This window comes from Pyxicephalus adspersus, chromosome 1 (assembly GCF_032062135.1).
Source record: "Pyxicephalus adspersus chromosome 1, UCB_Pads_2.0, whole genome shotgun sequence".
NCBI classification, from domain to species: domain Eukaryota; kingdom Metazoa; phylum Chordata; class Amphibia; order Anura; family Pyxicephalidae; genus Pyxicephalus; species Pyxicephalus adspersus.
Genome location: NC_092858.1, coordinates 31,606,532 through 31,632,389, shown reverse-complemented (window position 1 = coordinate 31,632,389; position 25,858 = coordinate 31,606,532). Strand labels below are relative to the sequence as shown.

General features: G+C 38.2%; 1 protein-coding gene across 1 annotated transcript in view; it reads left to right on the top strand.

Annotated features, from left to right (window-relative positions):
- Positions 1 to 25,858, top strand: part of DDX10 (DEAD-box helicase 10) — a 123,871-nt gene that overhangs the window by 1,002 nt on the left and 97,011 nt on the right. Inside the window, exons 2-5 of the mRNA XM_072407585.1 lie at positions 8,865 to 8,966; positions 11,106 to 11,193; positions 12,166 to 12,254; positions 14,994 to 15,351. Coding sequence (XP_072263686.1) covers positions 8,865 to 8,966; positions 11,106 to 11,193; positions 12,166 to 12,254; positions 14,994 to 15,351 — 637 coding nt within the window. The remainder of the gene's footprint in view (positions 1 to 8,864; positions 8,967 to 11,105; positions 11,194 to 12,165; positions 12,255 to 14,993; positions 15,352 to 25,858) is intronic.

Sequence of the window (25,858 nt, the reverse complement as noted above, 5' to 3'; positions counted from 1 at the left end):
GGGGGGGGATGCAAGCCTTGGCTGCATTCAACAAATGTCGCAGCAGCGACCTTTTATAGCATTTCCTCGACATTGCTTATTCTCCGCTTTTAAAAGCCCGACTGCCAAACGGAACGCTTGTTTGTTTTGCTTGAGTTATGGAATCAGAAGGAAAGGATTTTCAACCCTTGTCGGGAGTTAATTGTTTGTGTCCCTACTTGGGAGAATTATTCTTGCTGTTTGTTCTGGTGTGATATATGAAGGGAAACCCATGATGAGAAATCCTAAAGGTTTACAATTATCAGCAAAACAAGAGATGAGAAATCTTCCAATGGGAAGCCATATTCTGGTGGCCAGGATCTAAGAAAGGATTATTCCTTTACTTTGCTTAGCTTTCGTGTTTCCAAGACAGAAGGTAAAAGGAAATCTCCCCAATGAGATAAAGAAAGAAAAAGATGGTTTTACCTCTCATCCTCTCTTGTAGTCTATACACCAGTGTTGTTTGTGTTCTCCACCAGGTCCTAAATGTGATATAGATACATACCAGATGAAAAGAGTTCCAAAGTTTTAATACTTTCTGTAAGCAGCTGATGGTCTGAAAATAAAAGTAATAGACTCTTTGGAAGCAGGGAAACCTGCAGAAAAATACCCAGCCATTTTCTTATTGTCATTTACTGATCTGCATGTAAATAGGAAGGGTAGAGAAATGACCAAAATCCTGATCTGTTAGAGGGTACACTTGAAGCCAGACATTTCAACTTTGACTTGTCAATGGATGTTTTCTACATTGCTTGGGTCCTGAGAAGAGTTAAGCTCTTTTTACCGTAGTGGATTGTTTGTTTTACCTAAACAATTTTAGCTTTCATATATCAGTCTAGTTCAATGATGGTAAATGTAAGAATGACTGGAAATTCTCGATTTTTGCACAAGGTTCTAATGAAGGAATTATGTCATATGTCTGTTATCAGACTTGTTAACCAAAACCTGTCTCTGCTACAAAGTGTTATACTGACCTAGAGTTTGTCCCCATCCCCTTTTATGTGTATGCTTGTTTCAGTGCACGTAGTCACTAAATGATGTAAGGATAGGGATGACATTACTTGTTTGTCTTGTAGTTTCTGAAAGTTTGTAAACAACTGGTCAATATTGATTGTCGTGTTATGGTTACACCTGTCCATGGCTTGAAAATGTTAGGCAGAGACAGTCAAATTTTGAAGGTGAAATGTTGGCAGGTCTTGATGGGGGTTCCTGGATGCAGTGATTAATGCCTACCAAAAGTGATCCAATAAGGGACAACTGGAAATTTTACGCCGTGTTATGAGCAATCAAAGCTCCCTGATTCACAGGCGGGGTTGGGTATTGGAGAAACCCATATGCTCTGATTCTACAGAAAATCTAATGTTTCAAAAAATGCACAGAAAATTAAACTTGCTGCTAATGGAGCAGTGTAGGGTACCCATGGTTACCCCTTTTCACTGATGAAAAACATCTACAGTTGGAATGGGGCAGAACTGGATCATGTAAATGGCCAGATACTTGTGCATCTTTTACCTGGCTATATGTGGCTGTTGGGTGCACTAAGGGATAAATTGCAGCCAAGTGGAAATTCTGAATCTGCGGTTAACGTCTTGGTACCAAATACCATAGGACACCTTCAAATGTCTTCCATTCCTTCATGGGTCAGACCTATTTTAGCAGAACAAATGGGATCTTTACAATAGTATGCTAATAAATAATAATAAATGTTAAGCAGTTACGTGAGCAAGTATTACTTTATGATAATACAGGAAGCAGTGTACTTCCAGGGAGAGAAGTTGGAGCATGCACACAGAGAATAGGCTAATATTAGGTTGCCACCTACATCAATGAACTGCTCAATAGTGTAAACCCAGGTATTTATATTAAATAAAACATTTTTGGGCTTACTGACACTTAAAACACAAGCTTAGTGCTTAGTATATGAGGTGTATTAAGGGTCCCTCGATTATTTGTAATACATGAACCCGGAGATTGAAGTCCAATTAATCTGTGGACTCTTGCCTTGAAATGATGGGAAGAAAAACGTAAGGGTAGCCTTTGTATGAATTAGGCTTATCTTCTCTATAGCTTTACTGCCATCTCCCTATTGTTAGCATATTGCATGAGAGCTGGATTACAGTTTAATAGCTGCTGCTAATGGAGCTTGCTAAGACTTCATTGAAAGTTTCATGGACCACAAGAGTGTTTAATTGTCCCACATAAAACCTTAATTAATGATCAGCACTAATTAGGATCCTGCATTATCTACTGTCAGTATAAGCATTTCTTCTCTCTGACATGGTGTCTGTAGCTGAAATGCAGCTACTGGGTGAGATCGCTAAGCCGCATGGTTAACAAACGTATCAATATCTGAGCTTCTGGCCCAGCTGTTAGTCCTGTTTACTGTCAGATCCTATTTACATCGGACGCTTTTGCTTTGGTGTTTGCAGAATTGGATTTTTTGATGAAAAATAGCTTTACTAACAAGACGAGAGCAGCACTGGTGAGTGGCGTGCCGTTACTGCGACCAAGCTGCCTGGTAATCAGCATTCACGCTATGCCATATTGATTAGCAGTAATGAATTTTTAAGCCTCTATTTTTCACTTTTTAAGAAGTAACCCTCTAAAGACTATGATTATAACAAAAAAAACTTTGCTTCTGCTTTGTGCCTATTTCTTTTCTAATTTTTTTGTGTCATAATTTAAAATGAGTGATTATATTTTGAGTTGATGATTAATGAAAAAAGAAAATTTAAAAAGGTTAGAAAACCTTGTCACACATTTGGAGGCTTGAGTCATGCTTTTTATATAAAAATACATTCTGTCAGTTTGAAAAGAAATAAAGCCTACTGCAGCTGAACTTTTTAGATTGAGGTTGGCTCAGGATTTTGAGTGTAAGCATGTCACGTGCCAGAAAAGTTTGCTTGTAGCTGCTTGTAGCACTGTTGCTCCGTTTCTGCCTCAGTCTTTGGTCCTTTTGCTGAATCCAGCCAGTTACCCAAGTTGTTTCTGTACGGGGTAGCATAGTGGCTCAGAGGTTAGCACTCTGACCTTTGCAGCGCTATTTGCATGGAATCTGAATGTTCTCCCCATGTTTGCATGGGTTTCCCCAGATACTCCAGTTTCCTTCCACATTCCAAAAACATGCAGTTAGGTAATCGGCTTCCCCCAAACTGACCTTAGACTGTTCTAATTACATATAACAATAGGTAGGGACATGAGATTGTGAGCCACTTTTAGAGACAGCTAGTGACATGACTATGGACTTTGTAAAACCGTGTGTAGCCCTTTTCCAGGCTACTAAAATAAAAAAGTGTATCCTATTTGCAGTGAAAGCAATATCTACCTAAAAGCCTTAGCAGGAGGTACTAATTGTTCACTCCATCTGTCCATGCATGGTGAGTAGCTTGACCTGTATTAGACTTTGCTAGTGGATAAATCTCACAGATATACAATTGGATGTTCAAAGTTGCTGCTAAATGGTCTATTTAATGTGGTGGACTTTAGAAGTGGTTGTGTGATGGTCATTGTTATGTGCAGCCCATGCACTGTCCAGCCACTGGCAGAGTAATAACTCTTGTAGTTATGAGAACATGTACGGGTTTATGTAGTATGTTTATCTTTGTCCGGGGAGCTAATTTGCCCATCCTCAGGTTTGGTCCTCCTATGCAATGGAAATTCTTTGACACTCTTTAACAATCTGTTGAAGCTTCCAAAATGAATGCTTCCATTGTATACAACAGATGAACTATTGTTAACTGATAGAAATTGAGATTGATAAAACTGATCTTTCATTCTGTATGCTAGAAAAATGAAACCTTTTAGGCAAATCCACTTTTTATAATCTATAACTGGCAGGTTTAATAGAAAGTCCTTCCTTTTTAATGGGCTGGTTGGTTAAATGGCAAAATATAGCCAAAAGCAGACTGGACATTTTTCTTGGATGAATGCATTCCAGATTTTTTTTTTTGACAGCTACAAACTACAAGGAATGTACACCCCCCATAAAAAAGTTTGTACAGTTTAGAAAAGTTGTAATTCCAACCTAGGTAATGTCTATATGTGTTGAAGAACTTTTATAATACAAAGAACTGAAATCCAGTGAATGGGATGGGCAATGGACTGGTTGGATGATTGGAAAGTGTGCTGTAAGCTGACAGCTCACAATGTGCAGAAGAGGACTCTACAACTCTATAAGACTGAAGACTGACTACAGGTCAGCTATAAATTGGAACGTGGAACTCCTAAGCTTGTGAACAGCATTAGGGTAGTTATGTAGATAGGAAAAAAGTGTTTCCACCCATCCCACCCATCTTTCAGAGGCTGTCACCTGCAGCTGGCACCACTGTGCTTGTTTTAAGAAACCAACACTTGCACATTTCACAGCCCGTTCACTCACTATTTAGCTGCCAAAGGAAGCCGTTCAAAGGCATGAGAAAGTGGAAACTATGCTGCAATCTTACTGTCAGTCTGAACATCCTAAAGGTCTTATGACTTGTGAAGGACAAACAGTTTTGGTGGTGAGTTTTTCCTTGTTCCAAAAAAGAATCTGTAGGGGTAGGATGAGGAACTTTTTTATTAATATTTTTAATATTAATTATTATTATTATTATTAACAACAGTATTTATATAGTGCCAACATATTACACAGTGTACATTCATTAGGGATTACTTACAGGTTTGTAGGTTTCCAAATTCCCAGGTAATTCTGCCTGGCAAAACTTAAACCCTTCCAGGCAGTGTTAGAGTTTGCTGTTAGCCATACATTCCATGCATTTCTATTTGTTCAGGACTATGATAGGCATCCTGATTAATCTGCAGAAATGTGCAGAAGGCAGGAAGGTTCAGCGCTGTACATTAAATAGGTAGATTTAGATAGATACAGACAGTGACACAGGAGGAGGAGAGGTACCTGCCCAGAAGAGCTTACCATCTAAGAGGTGGGGGAAGCTGTTCTTTTTCTGTGCAACTCATTGAATGAACAATATGCTTCTAAATTATTAATGCTTAGAACCAATCTGAGATGAGTCTTCTAGCAATGATCAGCTTCCCTTAATCAATTGCACATTTATTACTTTTCCCAAATTCCTTTGCCACAAGAGGACAGTACAGGCTCAAGCTGTAAACTTCATATCATCAGCTAAATTTATCTCCATTTTAGGCTGAAGTCTCCTTAGAAATGCCTTTGTTCGGTGAAAATATTACTGTCTGTTGCTGCTCTTGGGAAAAAGAAATATTTGATTGTTTTGGATAATCTTATTGCAGTGAAATTTATAAAATGTGCTCCGAAAATGGCATAAGATTTAAAAATATTCTATCCTTTCACTGTGGTTATCTGAAAGAGAATGTATTTAAATTGTGTTGCAACGTAGCCAATATGTAAACCCCCAAATCAATTTTCCAACATTATTTACAGGTTTTTAAACCAATCATTTATTGTCAATCTGTTGCAAATTTCTTGCCTGGTGATCTTTTTAGTAACAGTAAACCTTGTCTCAGGTTGTCAATGCCAAGTCACTGCCTCTCAATTAGCAGTGTGCTATGCACATCCCTTGTATTGGGCTGACTGATCAGGAAGGCTTGTCCTGGGCTCACAGGATGTAGGACTAGAGCAGAGTATTTTTGGGGGATTATTTTAAGGAGGAGATTAATATTAGATGAGTAGGATATAGGCGTTCTGTTTTGGGGAGTTGGGCTTTAATCAAAGCTTAGTAGTTCCTCTAAGAAGAACTGGGTCAGATTTTTATGTCTGATCATATTTCTGATTGGATAAAATGGTTATACCTGAAGCGATCCTGAAAGGAACAGCCAAATGATCATAAGCGCTTTTTTAGTTCTTTCCTTTTTTGTTCTATAATCCAACTAGTTGTGACAGATCAGATATGTACAGAAGACGTATTAAACATACAAACGATTGAGTGTTTCTCATTAGACATCTGATGCTTTTCTTTGCAGAAAAGTTAATATAAGGGCAGCATATTTTACATGAGTATGCAGTATTTTACGACCTATGTCCTGTCCGTTACTACATTAGTTAGTTGGTCAAATACAAAGTTGGCAGTGAACCTGCTCGTGTGTGTTAGGTCAAACTCTCTCTTTCACAGTAAGACATTTCAAGAATATAGAGACTTCAGCATTGTGTTCTAATAATAGTCATTTCAGCAAATAAACCCATTTATTATACAAATACCATTAACAGCATATAAGAAATTAATATTGTCATTTAATCATTAATAAAACCTATAGTAGTATTTTTTCTTCATCACAATGAAAGTGGTTTTATGGCATTAAACAGAAGAATAAACCAAAGCTTTACATTGAAAGAAGGTTGTCAATATCTCCCTGCTGCCTGTGTCACTAGATGAGCCTGTTTCATTGATGAGAATGGCTCCCCTGAAGTCTTTGCAGGAGTTGACACCTCAGGGGGTGCTAATCCCACTAACCCCCTCTATTATATACTAACACAAGTATTTTGTGTTCTATGCTGCACATTACCAGAGGTATCCGATTTACTGTAGAACTAGGGGGATTATTTTAAGTGTTCTCCCCAGCCGCTTTTTTATGGGCGCACCACCCGGCACATTTCAGTAACCACCCGGCTGTTTTTGGGTGGTTACTGAAGAGTTGGGTCACAATACAGGGGCTGCCACCTGCCTACAGTTTCTTCCTGCCTGGGTTGAACACTGATTTCTTAGGATTGCAGTGGCATTTGGTGAAAGAGTATTTACAGTCTTTATATAAGATATGGAATTCTAATGGTCAAATTGACAATTGTTTACAGGGTTGCTTTCAATGAATATAAGACCATCATTATATTTCATAGAGGAAATTTTAGAGAGCAGTAAACATAAAAACTGCTATTTTGGCAAATCTCTTTCCAAGTCATTAGTCTTTTCTACGTTTGCTACAAATAGAATAGAATTTCTGAAATACTGAAATAATCTTTATGTATATGTAAAATGATTACTCAAAGGGAGTCCTTCATTCTAGAGTGGTAAGAGGTCACAACCACTGTCGGGTTTTTATTGCTTTTTATCTCCTCTTGAAAGGTATATTTGTCCCGATCATCAGTGTCACCAGAAATGAAAAGTGAGGGTAAAGTCAAAAGTTTCAGTTGCCTCCTGAACAGTAATATTGGGAAATCTTACAATGAGGTGCTTGCTTCTGTGATGGCTGTTTAGGAATTTTCTTCAAATAGAAAGCATACTTTCTGGTAAAGTGAACCTATCACCATGTTTTTAGTATTGTATAAAAGGGTGGCTATTCTTTGCTGTCATTTTCTGAACCTGAACCTTGACTTCTCCCTATTACAATCAAGGAAAGTCAGTTGAATGACATTGGCTATAACCCTAAATGTGTAGTATAAACTGCTTTTTATGATTAATAGAGCTGTTTATTGTATTACAAAATATGAACTTGCACAGCTTCAGGGTTTACTGGAGCACTGCTCATTAACTAAATGTTACTCAGGATTCACCTTCAGCCACCCTGTAAAATGAGTTTCCAGCAATCTGCCTTGTGGCAGCCAATAGAGAATAATTTAAAATGTTAAAATTTTATGTTTTTTTTTTCTTTACTCATTTTCGTTTTTCTTTCTCATTCTCTCCTTCCTTTATAACCCCCTATAGACCAAAACAGTTTTTTTTATGTTTCTGCTATGGGTTTAATTACATTGCCACTACAAATGATAACAAAGCAATAGATACCTTGATTTTTTGACATCATAACCAAACTAGGCTTTCTTTGTGCCCTATTGTTTTGTAATCTGCAGACAAAGGAGACCTAACATTTTGTACTTTTTCTTGTTTTGCAATGTTAAAAAAGATGCAAACAGGAAAAAAGGTTAAAAACCATAAATAAAAAAAAAGTATATAAATATAGAAGTCTTATTATTTATAGGGGTTGATAAGGGATAAAAGTAATTTTTTTTTACTTTTAGGTTTCTTTGACTGCAGCAATCCCTATTAGCTGTTGTATTAGTGAAACTTTGTATGTAATTACAAAGTTATAATGGATAATCCCTCCAAGTATTGTAGTGATAATGTGTGTCCCTATCTGCAGCTGCTGCACATGTGCTTTGGCAGTTTATTCACATTGTCTAAATTTCACATCACTGACTTAAATGAAGTCTTAGAGAAGTGAATATACCATAGGTGAATCACTAAATGGTTAATGTTTGACTGGAGATCTTTTTGATGTCTCATTTACATTGATGGAGGATGTGTAAGAAATTGTAGGCAGTTGGCAGCCCCTATATTGTGACCCAACTCTTCACTGACCACCCAAAAACAGCTGGGTGGTCACGAAAAAATGCTGGGCGGTGCACCCGGCTAAAAGGGTCTGGGAAGAACACAGCCCATGATAATCTAACCCACTCTAGTCTTGGAGAACTTTAAAAAAAATCAGGCCCAATGTGCCAGCCAGACAAATAAAGGGGATACATCTCTTGAGTAGGGACACAGAAAAATAACTTGACTTAGATTCTAACCCTTTCTTCCTTTATTGCAAAAAAAAAAAAAAAAAACACAAAAAGTGGTAAATTTTTTAAAGTGCCTACTCCTCTTTGTTAGACTATAACACCCTGCGTTTCTATTGAAGCTGTGTTCCTTCATTGCACTTTGGGAACCAGGGTTAACATGACATTTCAGAAACAGACATCTGTGATTGGGATTAAAGAAATATTAAACAGCGGCCTAATTCAGTGTTCTTCCATTTGACTTTGTGTTTAAAGAGAAGCTCGTGCTCTCCTTCAGCTGCCAGCTCCACTCTGTTTGGTTATTATTCATCTCCCTGGCAGACTGCGGACTTTTCATTCATTTCTTCTTCTCCGATTACCAAGTGTCCTTGCTGTGTTTTTGTTCCGGCAGGTACAAGGAGGGCGGAGAGGCTTTGCTGGTTCTGTTGCCTTCTGAAGTGGAGGGGATGGTCCGACAGCTGGAGGAGAAAAAAGTGCCCATTAACGAAATCAAGTATGTATTCATCTCTGCTGGGATCAGTGACCGCTGTTAGTTTTCTTGATGAACGAACTTGGCGAACAGTGCAAATGTATGCGTGTTTGGAAAACTGCTGATAAGCCTGGAATTTGCATTAAAGTGGATGTAAACCTTAACTAAATGACATTCCATTCCATTGCTGCTGATTTTCCTGTAGGATTTTTTTTTGCAGCCACTTCGTGCCTATATGGACTACAATGATGCATGCATGGCATTTTCTGTGGTATGCTTCCCGATTTGTGACCGGGATAATTTTAATTTACATGTTGAACCAGCCACTGGTAGTCTCTATCACAAGCCAGGGTGACGACATAGAACCACATTTGGGAGACAGATATAGTGTTGTCATCCTGTATCAGCAACTGTGTTCTCTCCAGCCCTTTTTAGCCAGGCGCACCACCCAGCGTATTTCAGTAACCACCCAGCTGTCTTTGGGTAGTTACTGAAAATTTGGGTCACAATACAGGGGCTTCCACCCGCCTACAGCTTCTTCCCGCCCAGGTTAAAAAAATTCTGGAGAAAATACAGAATAAGAACTTGCATTTCTGGACCACTAGGTATTTATTTAATAAAAGCTGCAGATTTGATGACACTAATTAATACTTTTGCAGCTGATGCCTTTGTTATTTGATAATGTAACTAACCATAATAGTACACATAGGTCCCCAGATAGCAAATAAAACCCAAAAAATGTACTAATCCGTTTTAACTGTTTAGGCTAAAACGCAGGCATCACTTCTACAAGACTGCTGAAGGCATTCACCATACGTCTGCACCATATTTAAAACAACGACAACAATGTCATGCGCAACACAGTTGAACACCAACTAAACCCAAAATCATGCAATGCAAATTCTCATGTTGGTTAGTGTAAATTACCTGTAACTAAAGCTTACAAATTCTGAAACCTATTCTGTAACGCAGCCAATTGCTCAGCACCTACTTCCTACAGCTACAAGTCCTGTCCTCCTCATGTGCACCCAAAGTTTTTACTGTAATAGGGGGATATGTCATTCTTTGAAATCTGAAAATTGTAGTCTTGCACTTGTTGCAGATGCCGTTATGTTTTATAGGTGAACTAATAAAAAAAGTTTTTATAATATGTGAGTATAATCTAAGATAATTAAAATCCCTTAGAAAATCAAAATCTCTGTTTATTTTCAGGTTACATCAGTAGATGGAGTCGAGTTCTTATGTAAAGTGTTCTTTTCTTTTTTTAAACAAACTATTATAATCAGAGACATTATAACATAGTGTAACACTTTACCTGTGGACACAGCACCATCTACTGGTGGCCAACAATAATGATCAACAGATCATTTAAAACTAAGTTGACCCATCGTAATCAACTCAAAAGTTCAAAACACTTTGCCTGTAAAATGGGGGTAAAAGATATACAGACTAAGATCTGGGATTTTATGTTAAAATTTTTTTTTGTAAACAACACATAAAGGTCGTATTTGTTCATATCAATTTTATTGCTATATTTATTAATTACTGTTTGTGTGCTCTAGGTTTTTAATTGTCAGTGTAGTTTTTCTTTTTTTTTTTTTCAGGTAAAATTAGGTATCTTGGTTCTAATTTAGATTGGTTTATATTTGAGTATATATGGTTTGGAATGTTTTTATTACAGGTTTTAACCACATATGATTTCCAGAATACATTTTGGTTTTTGTGATCCTTTAAAAATCGCTAGCTAGCTTTACAAACTATGTCCGAAATACCTACCTGTGGCTAATTGCTATGGACAATAGTTGCCCCTTCGCACCAATCCCCTTTCATCTGCTCCTACTATGAGAATTGCGTGAAAGATATTGTTCCTTTAATGGCTCCCTCCTCTTGCTTAGTAACAGATTAAAATGCAAATTTTAATGATTGAATAATGCAGACTACTTTACTGTTATTATTCATCATTATTATTAAAGCTAAATACTTTTTCCCCCCAATTATTAAAATTAAAACCCTGTAATATGCTAAAAGCAGATTACGCATTATACACTAATTGAAAAACAAATTAAAAGTAAATTAGATTGAACAGCTGAATTACAGCACTATGTCAGTTTTTCTATAACTCCTATTCATTACCATACGGTCTCTCTTTGCTTCATTTTTTAGAATTAACCCTGAAAAGCTGTTGGAAGTGCAAGGGCGGCTGGAAGCGTTCTTGGCCCAGGAGCAGGAAATGAAGGAGAGGGCACAGAGGGTATGTATGTGAGATAAGTCGCTTCAATTGAACATCATATTTTTTAACAGTGATCATTGTGTTTATAATAGGCTATCCAGCATAATGCATCCAGCTGGGATGGAGAGGGGGTGGAAAGGGTGTGACCTGGACAGAGGGCTACAGTCAGGGAAGCAGGGACCAGCTAGGACAGGCAGAATGGAGGGTTCTGCTAAGATGCAGTGGGGACCAGACAGAATGGGAGCCATCAAAGATAGAGGGGGCAGTCAGGGGTGGTCAGGATGGAGGAAAAGACACAGGATGAATAAGGCAATGATATGTAAATGTTACTTCTCCAAAGATAACAAGTGAGGTCCAGATACTTGTCTTGTTGGCCAATCACAGATCACCTTGCATTCTGTAAATTCAATACAGAATGATAATAATATTAATATAATTGTTCAGTAAAAGGTGTGCTAATGCTATTGTTAGAACTGGGTGAGAACAGCAGCTTTCATACCCTGAGATGTGTGAACAAGTGGCAGCTGTGCTGGGTGCATCATTTTCTGCTGTTATCAAATATTACCTGGCATGCGTCTTTAATGCACTGTAATGGTCATTGTAGAAAAAATCAGCTAGCCAACTTTCAGAAATCTTTAACCAGTGCAGAAGCTTACTGAAGCCTTTGAGTACCTTGTTTAAAGTGACATTAGGCCCACCTAAAAATTTAGTTTTTAACCTCTGCAAACTGCAACGATTGCTACTTTTAAGTCTTCAACTAAGCTGCTTGAAGTTTGCTGAAAGCTTTCTAAAAGCTTGCTGCATACACTACCCTTGTGCAAGCTAAACATGGGCTATTAGTTTGTGTATTGCATGCAATTACCACTTTAAGTATGGCATAAAATTTAAACCACATGCTCCTCAGGGGCAGAGACCTATTCCATAGTACATAGCTTCCTATGCAGAGCATATATATCAGACTTTTCTAATCTAATAAAATATTTTTGCCCACAGTGCTTTGTGTCTTATCTGCGCGCGGTTTACCTTATGAAGAATAAGGAAGTTTTTGATGTCTCCAAACTGCCTCTTGCAGAATATGCCCGGTAAGCAATTCCTGTTTCCTGACGTATTTGTATTCATCTTGTATTTTTTTCTTCGTCAAAGATATGATAAGGAAGTGATACTAAAGTGTTAACCACCCTGGCGGTAACTCCTGTGGCTTGGGGTAAAAAAAAACCTGCTGAAAGCGGTAACCTGAAGCCACACCTGGGGTAGCTAAAAACATAAAAAATAATGACTTACCTGGTCCCACTGGCGTCCTCCATTGTCCTGCTTGTCGGATCCCATCCTCGGGCCGCGTCCTCTTCCCCCGGCGAGTGCGCTGACCTTCCATGGGAGTTCCCAGGTGACATTGGTGCATGCAAGTGAGCGTGGCGGGAAATTCCAATTTTCTTGTATTGGATTCAATACGAAATATCTGTATTGAATCCAGCACAAAGTAATCATTATATATATGCTACTGTACAGTTATATTACAGGTTTCAGTATTTTACGTACCCGTAATATTTTATAATAAATAAAAGCAGTCCTTAAACTCTAGTCAGAGATTTTGTCTAAGCTGAGACGCCATTAGTTTGTTTTACGTAGTAAGAAGCACTTCTCAGAGTCCTTTTCCCCCAATTCTCAGACTGTAACATTGTAATATTTTACCAGTTCACAAGGTAAAGAGCTAGTGTGTCAGACATTTGTGCCAGAAATGCAAAGGCACCAAGATTTATATGATTGTGTTAGCAGTGCTATAGCTCTGTGTTATATATATTTTATTTGATTAAAGTTTGTTCTTAATGTTCTTCCCTATTCGGTGAAAGTACTACACATGTATGGCCAGCATAAGATTTTTAAAGGTTTATTTTTTCCATGGAACATTTGTAGCGGTCATGCTGTGTGCAGACAGGATGACTCACAAGGACCGCTCTGCGACCTAAATGTCACACGGAAGCAGCCACACACATGGCCCATCTGGTTATGGGAACAGAATGTAACTTGTGATTAGAACAATTTAATCTTTAATTATGTAGTGTGGCAGGATAACCTCTGCACCAGGAGGGATGCCCTTTATCGCTCAACACGCTACTATGCCCTTGCTGCCAGTTTTGTGTCTTAGTTCAGCTGCAGGAACCACGCCAAGTCTGTCCCTGTTGATCTCTTGTGATTAGTATCCTGAATTAATTGGGGACATTTCTGTTCCACAGGAAGACATTATCGAAAGGTAAAGAATTAATGGATAAAATTGTCTTGCACCACTAATGTTTTATCATCCAACAATTGTATGCATCTTTCTGGAAGGAAGGGGGTAAAGTTTCCCAAAGTAACCCAAAACTTCAAGCTGCTGAATAAATGAATAATGGTTAAATGGTGAACCTTAATGGTTAAAACACAGGAACTTGCTTCATCCTTAACAGCAAAAAAGACTGCAAAACACCATAAATATAGCACATCTAATGGCATTATGAAAAATAGTTCGGATAAAGAGTGGTAACACCTCTCCCTAGTTTTTATGGATTTCAGGGTCCCCTAGGCAGAGCTTAGCTGGCTCTATTGTCCTTGGACTGGTTACCACTGGAACAGAAAGTAAGGACATATGCAATATTTTGAGTTGGCAACAGAGAGAGGTGTAGAGAATCTTCAGACTGGAAAATGTGTCTTTAGGGCAATTGTTTGGGAATATTAAACTTAAATTTCTTGAAAGTGAAGGAAAATATCCCTAAAGGATCAAGGCAAAATAAATTAATAATACAAAATTAAAGTTTTTTTTAATCTTTTCCTAGTCATACTAAAATAAAAAAAAAGTTTTTGCTTCCTCTTTATTATTCAGATATAATCCTGCACTCATGAATTTGCTTCCTATTAGAAGTTCAGCTTTTTGCACAGGGACAGAAAAGAATAAAGGAGTAACCAAGGGGTCTGGCTTCTCCTCTCCAACGCCATTAGGAATGTCAATAAATATAACAGAAGTATATACAGTGAGAATAACTATAGGTTCTGTAACAGTAGAACTGGCTGGCATCCAGTGGTGGTATTTGTAGGGTGCAGATGGGCCTTCCAAAGTCTAGGTAGACTTAGCTTTTACAGTGGGTGGTGGGGTGCAGTGCCAGGCATGCCCAACAGTAAAGATCTCCTTGGAGTTTTGGTTTAGGTAGGGATGGGTGTTTCTGTAAATGTATGTCCTTTGTTTTACTTGCTAATGTATTTGTAGTTTAGCCATTTTTGCTAGGTAGGGGACACCCATTTTTTTTGGTTCGGCTTTGTGGCTTTCTGTGTCACCTCGCAGTCTCTATCCTGATTACAATTAAAATGCCTACTCTTTCAGTTTGCTGTCTAATCAGCATGATACTACAGACACAAGAAGGTTTGAAAGCCTTACACAAGTCTACATATCATTTTGTTGTGCTTTTGAGTTGGGTGGGGAAGGAGAAAATAACTTACTTGTTGATGTGTCATCATTGCATGGATTTTGCTTTGCTTCCTGTAAGCAGAAAAATCATTGTCGAAAACCTTTCTGATCACAATCATTAATAAGGATAAAGCATTGTTTATATTGGCAATGAGGTTGTGGAGCAGTTACTGCTTCATCACACCCACTTTTAAATTTGCCACTAATAGTGCAGGTGGCCAAGTGGCTGCCAAAGTGCCAGCCACCAGGAGTTGTGCAGAAATATTTGTTCTTGCCACGTGTCTGATCCTAGGCTTAGGGCTGTCAGTGTCAGCTATGAACTGCGGAGAGTCTCAGGATCTGTGCAGCTGTTAAAGTGTTTTGCACTGAACTTGTTGTTACTTTCTAGGTCTTTGGGTCTTGCTGTTGCCCCCAGAGTTCGTTTCCTCCAGAAAGCACAAAGTTCTCAGCCTTCAGCTTCAGGACCTAGCGAGAAGCAAGATGAAGCCGGTACTGTCAGTGATGAAGAAATCGAGAGCTTCAAAGCCCAGCTTGGAGGAAAGACTTCCATGGAAATTGCCAGAGAGAGGACTGACTCCTCCAGTGATGAAGAAGATGATTCAGAGGATAAGGAGGGCAATGAGAAGTTAAAGACCGCTTTTGATTTTACGAATGAGGAAGATGACGATGATGACTGCCGAGACCTGGAGATTTTTACAGTGAAGAGACGAGATGTGTTTGGGGTGAACGAAGGCGCACCAGCACCGGTAAGATTTAATATTTCATGCCTCAGTTTACATTGCTGTTTGCTTGATGGATTATATAGTTTGCTTTTGTGATTTTTGTTCTCCAAAACACTTTCATTGAATTTTTAAAATGTATATATTCAACAAATAACAATTCATTGTTATCTCAGTCATATCCAGAGAAATTTATCAGAGGTTGTTTCAGCTCACATCACAAAATATTACAGAATACTAAAAGCTGTTGGTGTACGTCGTTCTGTTGTTCCTCAAACTGAGCTCTGAGAACAAACATTTTCATTTGTATTTCTAAATGTCCACAAAGGATATAAATTTACTTTGTGGGCATCAAATGCCTTTGCTAAGACAGATATTGCTTGGTAAAAGTAAGGGATACAATGATTGTACAGCAAGCAGAGCTTTGGGTGTGAACCTACAGGCCCATCCAAAACGATTGATTGGGGAAAACTACCTGAAGTCCGGATGTAAGACCTGTAACCATGCACAATGAAAAAAGGTCAGCCGAATATGTCCATGACCGAACTTACAGGAATCTCCTGCACAGAGGCAAGAAGGCAGAAGTGGTTTAATGGAGGATTACTGCACATGTGTGGGGAATACACAAATCACACCAAGTTTCAATACCACAATACCCACTCTACTTGTATTTGGACAATATTATGTATTGTAATGAGTTTGTTGTTTTAGAATTGTGATATCATAGCTGCCATAGAAGTTTGAGGCACATGTAAAGTATAAGGATTTGGAAATCATTTATTGCCCAAAAGTTAGTTAATGCCTAGATGCCAATGCCAAGTTTAACAGGAACCACATGTGTTGTTAAAATGGTCATTCCGGGGCAAGGAGGGGATTTCTTTTCTTTTCTTGCTGGTCCCTTGCTCTTTTAAGCTTTTTTTAAACAACGATCTTATTCACAATAAAAGGAAACGCCTAGCCCTACTTTGTTTTCCAACACTTTCAGATAGCACAGATTTACCACCATGTCTTTATGGCAAGAGCTTGGAGCTCTTGCCATAAATCCCACCAGAATCCCACCAGAAGTCTCTTACAATGAGCTGGTGTACATTCTCTCATTTTTTTATGTTGTATTTCATCCCGATTATTATAGTGCCGTTCCAGGCAACCACAATAGTGCTTCTATCCTATAGTGCACCTTAGGAACATTTGACATCATATGCATGGAATTTATTAAAACTCTTTTTCTTGTCAAAAGGATGCAGGGGATATCCTCCTATATACAAAACATCCAGGTCTTAGCAATAATACATTAAAATTCTAAACATCATACACTATGTTTTCCTAATGGATTTTCTGCGATTCTTCCCTAAAGTAAAACTAAGCCCAAAAGTAAATAAATAAATAAATGCAAGTGCGTCGGATCCTTCATGCAAGAAGGACAGACTACGTCTTCCCCAAAGTGCGTAGGATCCATATTGCATGAAGGGCATTACCTGCTGGTTCACAAACACACTTCTCCTTGCTGGTACAAACATGTTCAATTTGTTCTTTCCTGGGTTTGGTATCTTTGTCCATCTTGATTTGCTAGGCCCCAGTGACACAACTAACGAGCATACGCATGGGAATTTGATTATCCTTTGCACCTGGCATTGTTGGGATTGTTCACTAAACAACAGTGCATCTCAGCTTACAGACAAGTACATTTGTTTTATGGTAGAAGAGACTTAGCCTCTCTACTTCTGGAATAAAGAACCTGCCTGCTTGCAGTTCATTAATTTTTTACATTTACTTTCACTTTTAAAATTATGACCATCCATGCCTATTCTTGAGTTTTTAACAAGATCCTAAATAAAAGTCCATAGATCCAGCCTCTGCTCGTCTTGTTAATCCTTTGTTTGATCTTCACATCTGAGCACTGGCTTTGCTTAGGAAAAGTTGTTTCTGTAATGAGGATTTCTGATTTTTTTTTTTTAGAATTTTAGCATGGAGCACATTAATTAATTATGTTCAGAGAACATATTGCTGTTCAGCTTTACAAAGTGTCTGCATTCTCTGGGAGGCACAGAATGAATGAATGCCTTCTGTTTTCATTGTCAGGTCTCTGATAAATTTGCCTGTGTTATGCTGTGCTGATCATCTGTTGCTCTCCTTGAACTCAGTTAGCTAGGCTGAAAAAAGACACATGTCTATAAAGCTCAGTCTTTGGAAAATAAAATGGATAAATGTGCTCCTAAAGTCTAATAAAGTTTTTAAAGTGGAACTGCTGGGGATTTTGCTGGAGCTTGGAGGGGTCGTGTCCTAGAGTGACAACTCTTACTCACTTTATTGTATTTATGGTAGCGCTGTCACCCTGGTAGTGTAAGTGTATTAGGATTACAGAACACCTCTTCCCTCTCCTTATCTCCATACCATATAGGGGAGGTGTTTTTAGTCTAAAGAAAATGGTAACAAATCGGCACAGAGAGCCTGGATTTAGATAGATATATTTTAATGCTTTTACTGCTGCAGTTTTTTTTCCTTCCCACACATTTTAAACTTGCATTTTTGGCCTGAACATCACCCATTATTCCTAAAGCAGTTTTATTCTGTAAAAAGGGAGAACCTGTAGAACAGAAACATGGTGATAAATATTAGCAGTGTTTAATATGTGTCCACAAACACTTTATAATTTACTTTTTTTATAGTTACAATTTAAAAGTTGAGACTGCATCAAGTAAATGGCTAGCACATATGTCAGGTTTTAACTGTGAAATGGCAAAACATTAATAAACATATTTCTTCATAGGTTATGCCTTGCACATTTTGCGCCGTGTAGAACTGTGATCTGTAGCTTTGTATCTGCCCAGATCACCCTTACATTACATCTAATATTCACTATACAATGCCATGATGTATGAGACACGTGGCTTAGCAGCAAAAGGAAATGCTAGCAGTGTTCTCCCTAATCGCTTTTATCCAGGTGCAACAATTGGCAGTTTTCCGTAGTCACCCGGCTGTTTTTAGGTAGTTAATGAACAGTTGGGTCACAGCACAGGGGCCACCTACAGCTTTCCCCCTCCACTGCACTAGTATTTATTTTCAGTACTCTTTGCGTCTGGAGGAAAAGAAGTTTAAGCTCCAGATAAGGAAGGGAATCTTCACTGTAAGGTCTGTGAAATGTGGAATCGGCTCCCTCAGCAAGTAGTTTCAGAAACTACTATAGATTGCTTTAAGAAAAAGCTGGATGTTTTTCTAGAACCGCAGAATATAACTGGGTATTAAAGCTTTAAAGTGAGGACAACAGAGACTTGATCCAGGGAACATCCGATTGCCTCAGGGAATCAGAAAGGAATTTTTTTTCCCTATCTTTAAAGTCAAATTGTTCCAGGGTTTTTTTTTTTTTTCCTTCCCCTGGATCAGCTATGTACATAAGGTTTTATATCCGGGATATGTTTATTTCCCTAGTGGTTGAACTTGATGGGCCTGTCTTTTTTTTTTTTTTTTAACCCAGTTAACTATTTATTATTTAAACCCAACTCTTAACTCATACATATTTTATTTTGATTGTATAGATAAGCATTGCAGTCAGTTCCACATTTTTATATTACTGTCTGCCATATTAAGGAGATTTGCAAGCAATGGGAAAGCTCTCCAACAGGAGCACAAAGCAAAACATTTTTAGCAGAACAAGGGATCGTTAGAAGTTCTGACATATTTATATTTTGGTTTCTGTGCCTTCCTGTCTGACCGTCTCTAGCAGAAACATAATGAAATATTCCCCACAGTATCCAAACCTAAAAAGAAAGCTTGGATGTAATTAGGCTTTAAAGTGGAATTAAAATCAGCAGATTTGGATGGAGGTTTAATGATGTAACTACACTAATGCTCACTGTTCTCCATAATAGAATTTCTGACGTGAGGAAGCAAAGGCCTGCTACACCAAGCTGGCCGCCCCTAAAACTATTGCTGCCGCAGTTTCTGCCGCTAAAGGCCAATGTGCTATCCTTTTTTTCTGCCGACATTGTGTCACCTGCAAGAGTCGCAGTGTGGGGAAAGGTTTGAAACACTTGTGTGACACCACCAGAAGTCAGCAAGAAGAGATTCACTGAAGGTAGATTTACAAAGAGAAGAGCTGTGACGCACCAAAGGTGCACAATGGTATTCTGCCTTCGGTGTTATACATATAATTACCACAATGTTGTGTAATCTGCTGAGCAGAATTTTGGTTTTGCTCAGACAATACTCATTGTATTTTATTAGGAAGTGTTATGAATGTCTCTCGCCACAGTTTGAGTCTTTGGACCGTGAACGTAGCTGTTAATGAGACCTCTTGTTATTGGCGGCAGGGCCAGAGCAGCCTCTTTGGGAGCAATTTATAAAGCTTTGGTAAAACGTCAGATAAAAGTAATTTGCTGTGAGTGTCCGACTTAAGCTTGATTTCTTTTCTGCATTTAAAAGGCTTACCCGTTTTATTAATAACTATATGTGGAATTTGTACACTCTGCATAGTACAGTATAATCTATTTTTCCCTCTTTTTAATACTCTTCCCTTGTCTGAATTCATTGCTATCTTCAGCAATATAAAATGGTTTTATTGCACAATGAGGTATGGCTTAGCACGTAGCATCTGCGAGATGTCATTGTAAAGCTCAAGCAGGTTAATGCTTCATCCCGCTGAGCTGAATGTCCCCTTTCTCCTTTTTCTATATCCATTTTTATTTTTAATTTACAAGGTTCCTTGTTTCATGTTTACATTTGAAAGCTTCGCAGCATCCAGGGAGCTGCTCACTCAGTTAAAATACATATTTGGAATCTCATGTACATGCCAGATGATTTCTTTCTTTGTTCAGCCAGTCTTGCAATCCAGAGAGCTCAGCCTTATGCTTGATATCCAAGTTCTAGATAAGTGTTCTTTTCCCCCCCCTTTTTTTATACTTTATCAATGAAGTAGCAGCGTCACCGTTGGTAATCACTAATAAACACCTCCACGTACTCCTCCCTAAGGTGGAAGTGAACAGTGGGGTTTCAAGGCAAGAAGTATTGTATAATTGATAAATTCTCAAAACACAATATAAATTAGAGAACAAATCTTACAGCATAACAAAAGTAAGTATAATTGTGGCCATGACAAAGGCGCTAGACAGTTCACAACTAATACATATCTACTTAGTGGGCCAAATATTGTCCCAACAGTTCAGTATAAACCAGGTTTTGCCATGTATAGGCTTCCTCAGGGGTAACCGCACGTTTGCAAATGCATGTATTATAATATTCCAGGCTAAAGTGATATATACAAAACTGATGAGCCCCACCAAGGATGTGACAATGGGATTTCTTAAGTGGTTATGATCTGGAGGTTCAGAGGTGGAGATGAAAGTCAGGAGGGAGAGAGGGCTGCAGCCGCCGTCGCCTCTCCTTCTGGGTACAGCGTGTCACACTGTTTGCTCACTTTTTAGTATTTACTTCATTTTTGAGGTTGGCAGATACCCACTGGGGTCCTAAAAACCTTGACACCATTACTATACCAGTTAGTTCTTTTTTTGGTGATGTTTTGTAGCAGCAATGATAGTCCTAAACAAGTATTTATTGTTCTTATCACACAGATATAACAACACCTTTCAATGTGTATTCAACAGATCAAAAGTGGGAAAGACAAGAAATGTGTATTGTTGAGGTTTACATACATTTTAATTATATGAGGAAAAGGAAGATGAAGTGGGATTTTCAGGGGTATTAATTATTCACCAACAAATCACACTATCATAAATGTAATGTAAAAATGTCAAGTTTTTTTTTTTTAATTCCTTGATCTTGTGATAATTCTGCATGAATGTTGGATATTTACCTTTTATGATATTTAATGTTTACAAACCATCATAAAATTTATTCCAAAGTTTAGTAATAAAAATGTTATCAAAATCCTACCATAGGATATACATAGTTCAAACAAAAGCTATGACACCCCAGAAATCTGATAGAATTAAAAAATATATTTACCTCCACAGTTTTTTATTCCTTTAACCTAAAATTTGATCTTATCCCTTGTGCACAAATATAGCATATTATTATGCAGTATTATTACTTACCTTTTGTGAATGGGCAAAACACATACACGGGAATAAGTCATGACCCCAGAGGTAGTGTCAATCACAGCCATAGCATTAGGAATAGATAAAGAAAGTAAAATATTAGATACATTTTATACATTGTAGGAAAAAAAATAAAATCTAGAACACCATGGTTGTAAATATATTCTAACCTGTCAAAAATTGAAATCATTGTGCCTGGGATTAATCAATATATTTGTTATTATAGGCACCATTCCAGGCTCTTGCCATGTATAAACTAATCTTTAAAAATAAACAAATTGCAACCAGGCAAGTCTTTTATGCAATGTCTCTTCTGCAATACAAAAACCTTATCTTCCTGATTCCATTTTTTTTTAAAATACACTCCCCTCTCCCCCGTTCCATCATGGGCACTGCCACATTCTTTTTTCTCTCTCCCTGGTTTCACTCTTCAGCTATCTTGATTGACAGGGCTGGGGTGATATAACTTACAGGCAGGAGTTCCTTCATTCCCTGCTGCTCCAGGGATACCCGGCACTTTCCAGGTTCCTCAGAAGGATCTGCAAGAATCAGGCAGGTAAGTATTCTGTATTGCAGAAGGATCATCGCTGGTCCTTTTGTGCAATAAAGACCTTTTTGATTGCTAATTTTCAAAGCACTTTATTAGAGAAGAATAAATGCATCTCATCTTTGTCTGCTTTAAATTACTTTTCTGAGTTGCTCTCTTCAATCAAATTTGATGTTAGTCATAGAGCAGCCCAGAGGCTGCAGTGCATAGTGGTTTGGCAGAGTTGACTGCTAATGGTGTTTACTATCCATGCCAGAAGCAACTGATGGCAGCTTGGTTATCTCACCTCTCTCTCTTGCCTTAGGTTGAAATTCATCATCATGGCTTGATTTGAAATGTTCTTGTATAAAGTTCTTTGCACGGTGTGTGGAATTAAACCTTGGGTAAATGATAACTGTCTCTTAATGCCAGCAGAGCTTGTTCTGGAGCAGACCTGAGAAAGGTCATTTTGTTTCTGGAGACTGAAACTTGCATGATTATTAAGTCACGTACCTTCATCTAATCCCTCTATGAAATTTGTGTTTACAGAGCACCATTGGGCAAACACTGTCAAGTGAAACCTGGTGTTTAAAATCTTGTAATTGTTGGTTTATGAAAGGTGATGTACTGCTTACATGTACAGTATTCTCTCCTGTAAGAAAGGGTGGGGGGCAGAAGTTCCTGGACAAATGTTAACTCTCTCTTCTTATCAACACTAAAGCTGCCTGCAGGTATATTACAATTTTTCCTGCATGCACAGTGTTAAATCTGTAGGTCTTGACATATTCTGACCAAGCATAGCTGAGCTTCGTGTTTTGCAGTGCAGGCACCATCTTTATGAAGGTTCTATACAGAACAGGCTTGTTTTTTTATTGTTACAAGTCTAGAGTGATGCAAATATTTAAATCCCCCACCTATTGCAGTCCATACATGACATAATTGTTGGTACGGGTTCAGAAAAACCTGTATATTGTCAGCTATCAGAGCAGGGCTGTGCAGGCTGTATCATCCAATGCTTCCAAGATACACGTGCCTGAAGGCATAGAATTTAGTCATGATTACTGTGTTAGGCTCTGTGTCTTTGAAATGTATTTATTTATTTTTTTTCAGACCATGGTTTACATGGTTATTCTCTATTCCCTGTGTTCTTGGAAGATGATGCTACTTTTGCCAATGGAATATTCCCACAAAGTCGGTGTATTCCAAGTAGTGATCATCTATTTTCTGGCTCATTGTATAGCTTTAAGAAGAGTGCCTATATTTCCCGATATAGACTGTGTGGCCATGCCACATTGCACGTTTGGCCCACCTTTGTGACTTAGGAAGCTGGTAAAGAGCAATAATATGCAACTGACATTGAACTGATTGCAAGTAGGCAGCATGGGGTAAAAGACGTTTTGAGGTTTACCTGAACCTTAAGGTGTGTGGCGAATGGCACAGCGATACATTGTGGACTGTAGTGGCAATCTCCATATGCACGTCTTTAATACCGTACTTTTTCTGTGTTCATACTGGGTGAAAGTTGATTAGTACAATGATGTTGTTCTGTTTTAGCTCTCCTTTGTTTTGTCAGTCCTGGAGAATCTGCCAAGTGCATTGGGACCTCGGTGAAGATTGTCTTCTCCAGACAGACCGTATGTAAATCCCAGTCTTGTCATTTTACAAAGGGCAACCTTCCTGTTGGGTTCAGCCGAATAATAGCTGTTACATTGTCTCCATATTCAGAGGAGAGCGATATGTTATGATGGAAAAAGCCGAATGTGCTGACAGAGATTATTATCCATCTTTATTTTCTGCTGTTTATGTGAACAGTAATACGGATAATAGGGACTATATTTATTCCATTCAGAATGAATACAAATTGTGTCTAGTTGTCTTTTTAATATGTAATAGAGAAGACAAACTCGTGGAGAGGACCTGCAATCATATGTGAATATCTAATGCTAAATCTGTTGACGTTAATGCAGTAAAACAATATACAATATGTTTGGCAAAACACGCGGAATTCCCTTGGGCATTGCTGCTATAATCCTATAAGTCTTCACGTTGGACAAAGACATATCCGAAGCGAAGCATCTCATAGCGATCAAGCTGAGCACAACATCTGTGGGTCTGCATGCTCTTATCCCAAAGATTTTTATGTGACTATTTAAATATCCACATACGCTTGATTTTCTTAATTTGTATTTTTTTCTACTTCTCACTGGGAGGCAGGGGGCACAATGAAGTGCAATTACCCAGGGGTGCTAATTCTTGTAACAACCACCAAACTTTTCTGTCAACCTGGTAAAATTTACCCCCCTTTCCTCCTAATGACAAGGCCTCTTCATAAATAAAATTTGACAAATAGATGCACTCCATGTGTGTTTGCACCTTTTAATAAGCTTTTGCAGGTGCTAGCCCAGTAGGATTGTTTTGTGATCTATGGCTAATGGGCATATAAGCCAAGCAATCTGCTGCTTTAATCAGAAATAGCATTGCAGGCTTATCTAAAATGTCACCTCTGACGAAATTCATTTCATAAACTAGTCATCTGACCATTATATTTACATTTCATTTAGACAATGACCTGGAGAAACTTAACGGATTGCAAGTTAAAATGGTATTTTCTTATCTAAATATGTGTTTTCAAGCTTGGACAGCCAGGTATTTAGTATTTTCAAAGGGGTGGTCATCAAACATCAATCACATAATTTATTGTGTAGCTGTGGGCTGTGGCAGGGTAGGACTGATTACAGAACTGAAAGAATACAAACTGCTCTCAAGAAAAATTAGCAGGTCAGAACATAAACTAAGTCTAACATTGCATTGAAAACAAAAACTTTAAAAAAAAAAAAAAAAATTTGTAAAGCCACTCTGCTGCACCAAGACATCGTTTCATAGTGTACCTTTAAAATGACTACCATACACACAATGTACAATACGTGGTGATGGACCTACTCTGCAGCACAACAGTAACATGCATATCATTGGCTTTTTATGAATGAATAATGGGCTTTTTGCTGAATATTAAAAAGAAAAGCAGATCTGGTATTTAAACCATTGGCATTTGGCAGCACCCTATTCTAAACCAGTAGGCTACGTTAATACACCACAAAAAGTTACAGTGCAGGAAAGCATTGAAGTGGACATGATGCTTTTAGTAGATTGGGCCAAAAGTTAGTTTATGAATGGTGGAAATGTTGTCTTGCTTTATCTCCATGCTCTTGCACAATATAAATTCCTTCTCCTGCAACCAAAAGCGAGTTCCTGCTTCTCATCTCACTCCTCATTACAATCCCACAATGAGACCTTATAATTCCTGAGACAAGTGTGTGAAGCTTGAACAGGTTCACTTGCCACCCCCTCTATCCGTTTTAAAGTGAAAAGATCCTTTGGAATATAACACATTTTTTGCTGATTGAATATGTCTGCATCCATCTGATACTGAAACCCAATTTACAGTCTTGATTTACGGCGTTGTGTTCTTTGCCACACAATGCATTTATGCACATTAACGTGCATAAAAACGTACCCTAAAAATGCTTGTGTGCTTCAGCCTGGACCTTTTTCATGTTCCTTATGTATCTATAGAGAAGCATCATTGTCACTCTGAGCTGATCTCTTGATTTAGAGTACAAACACTAAATAAACCTATAACTTTTATACCAATAATACTGGCTTATTCTGCCATTAGGGTTCTTGGTACAGTACTTGTAACCTGTGATTTGATGTCATTTCTTTATCCATGTTTCCCGGTTGCTCCTGCATTGTCACCCTGACTACTGATTTTGAGGGAACAAGTGATCAGTCAGCATAATTCACAGCTCTGTTCATCAGGAGATGTGCTGTTGATCATTGCTGGAATGCATGAAGACAAGAAGTGGCTATAATGGGCCTGATTTAATAAAGCTCTCCAAAGCTTTCATCAGTTAAGCTGGGGGATCCAGCAAACCTGGAATAGATTTATTCAATGTCT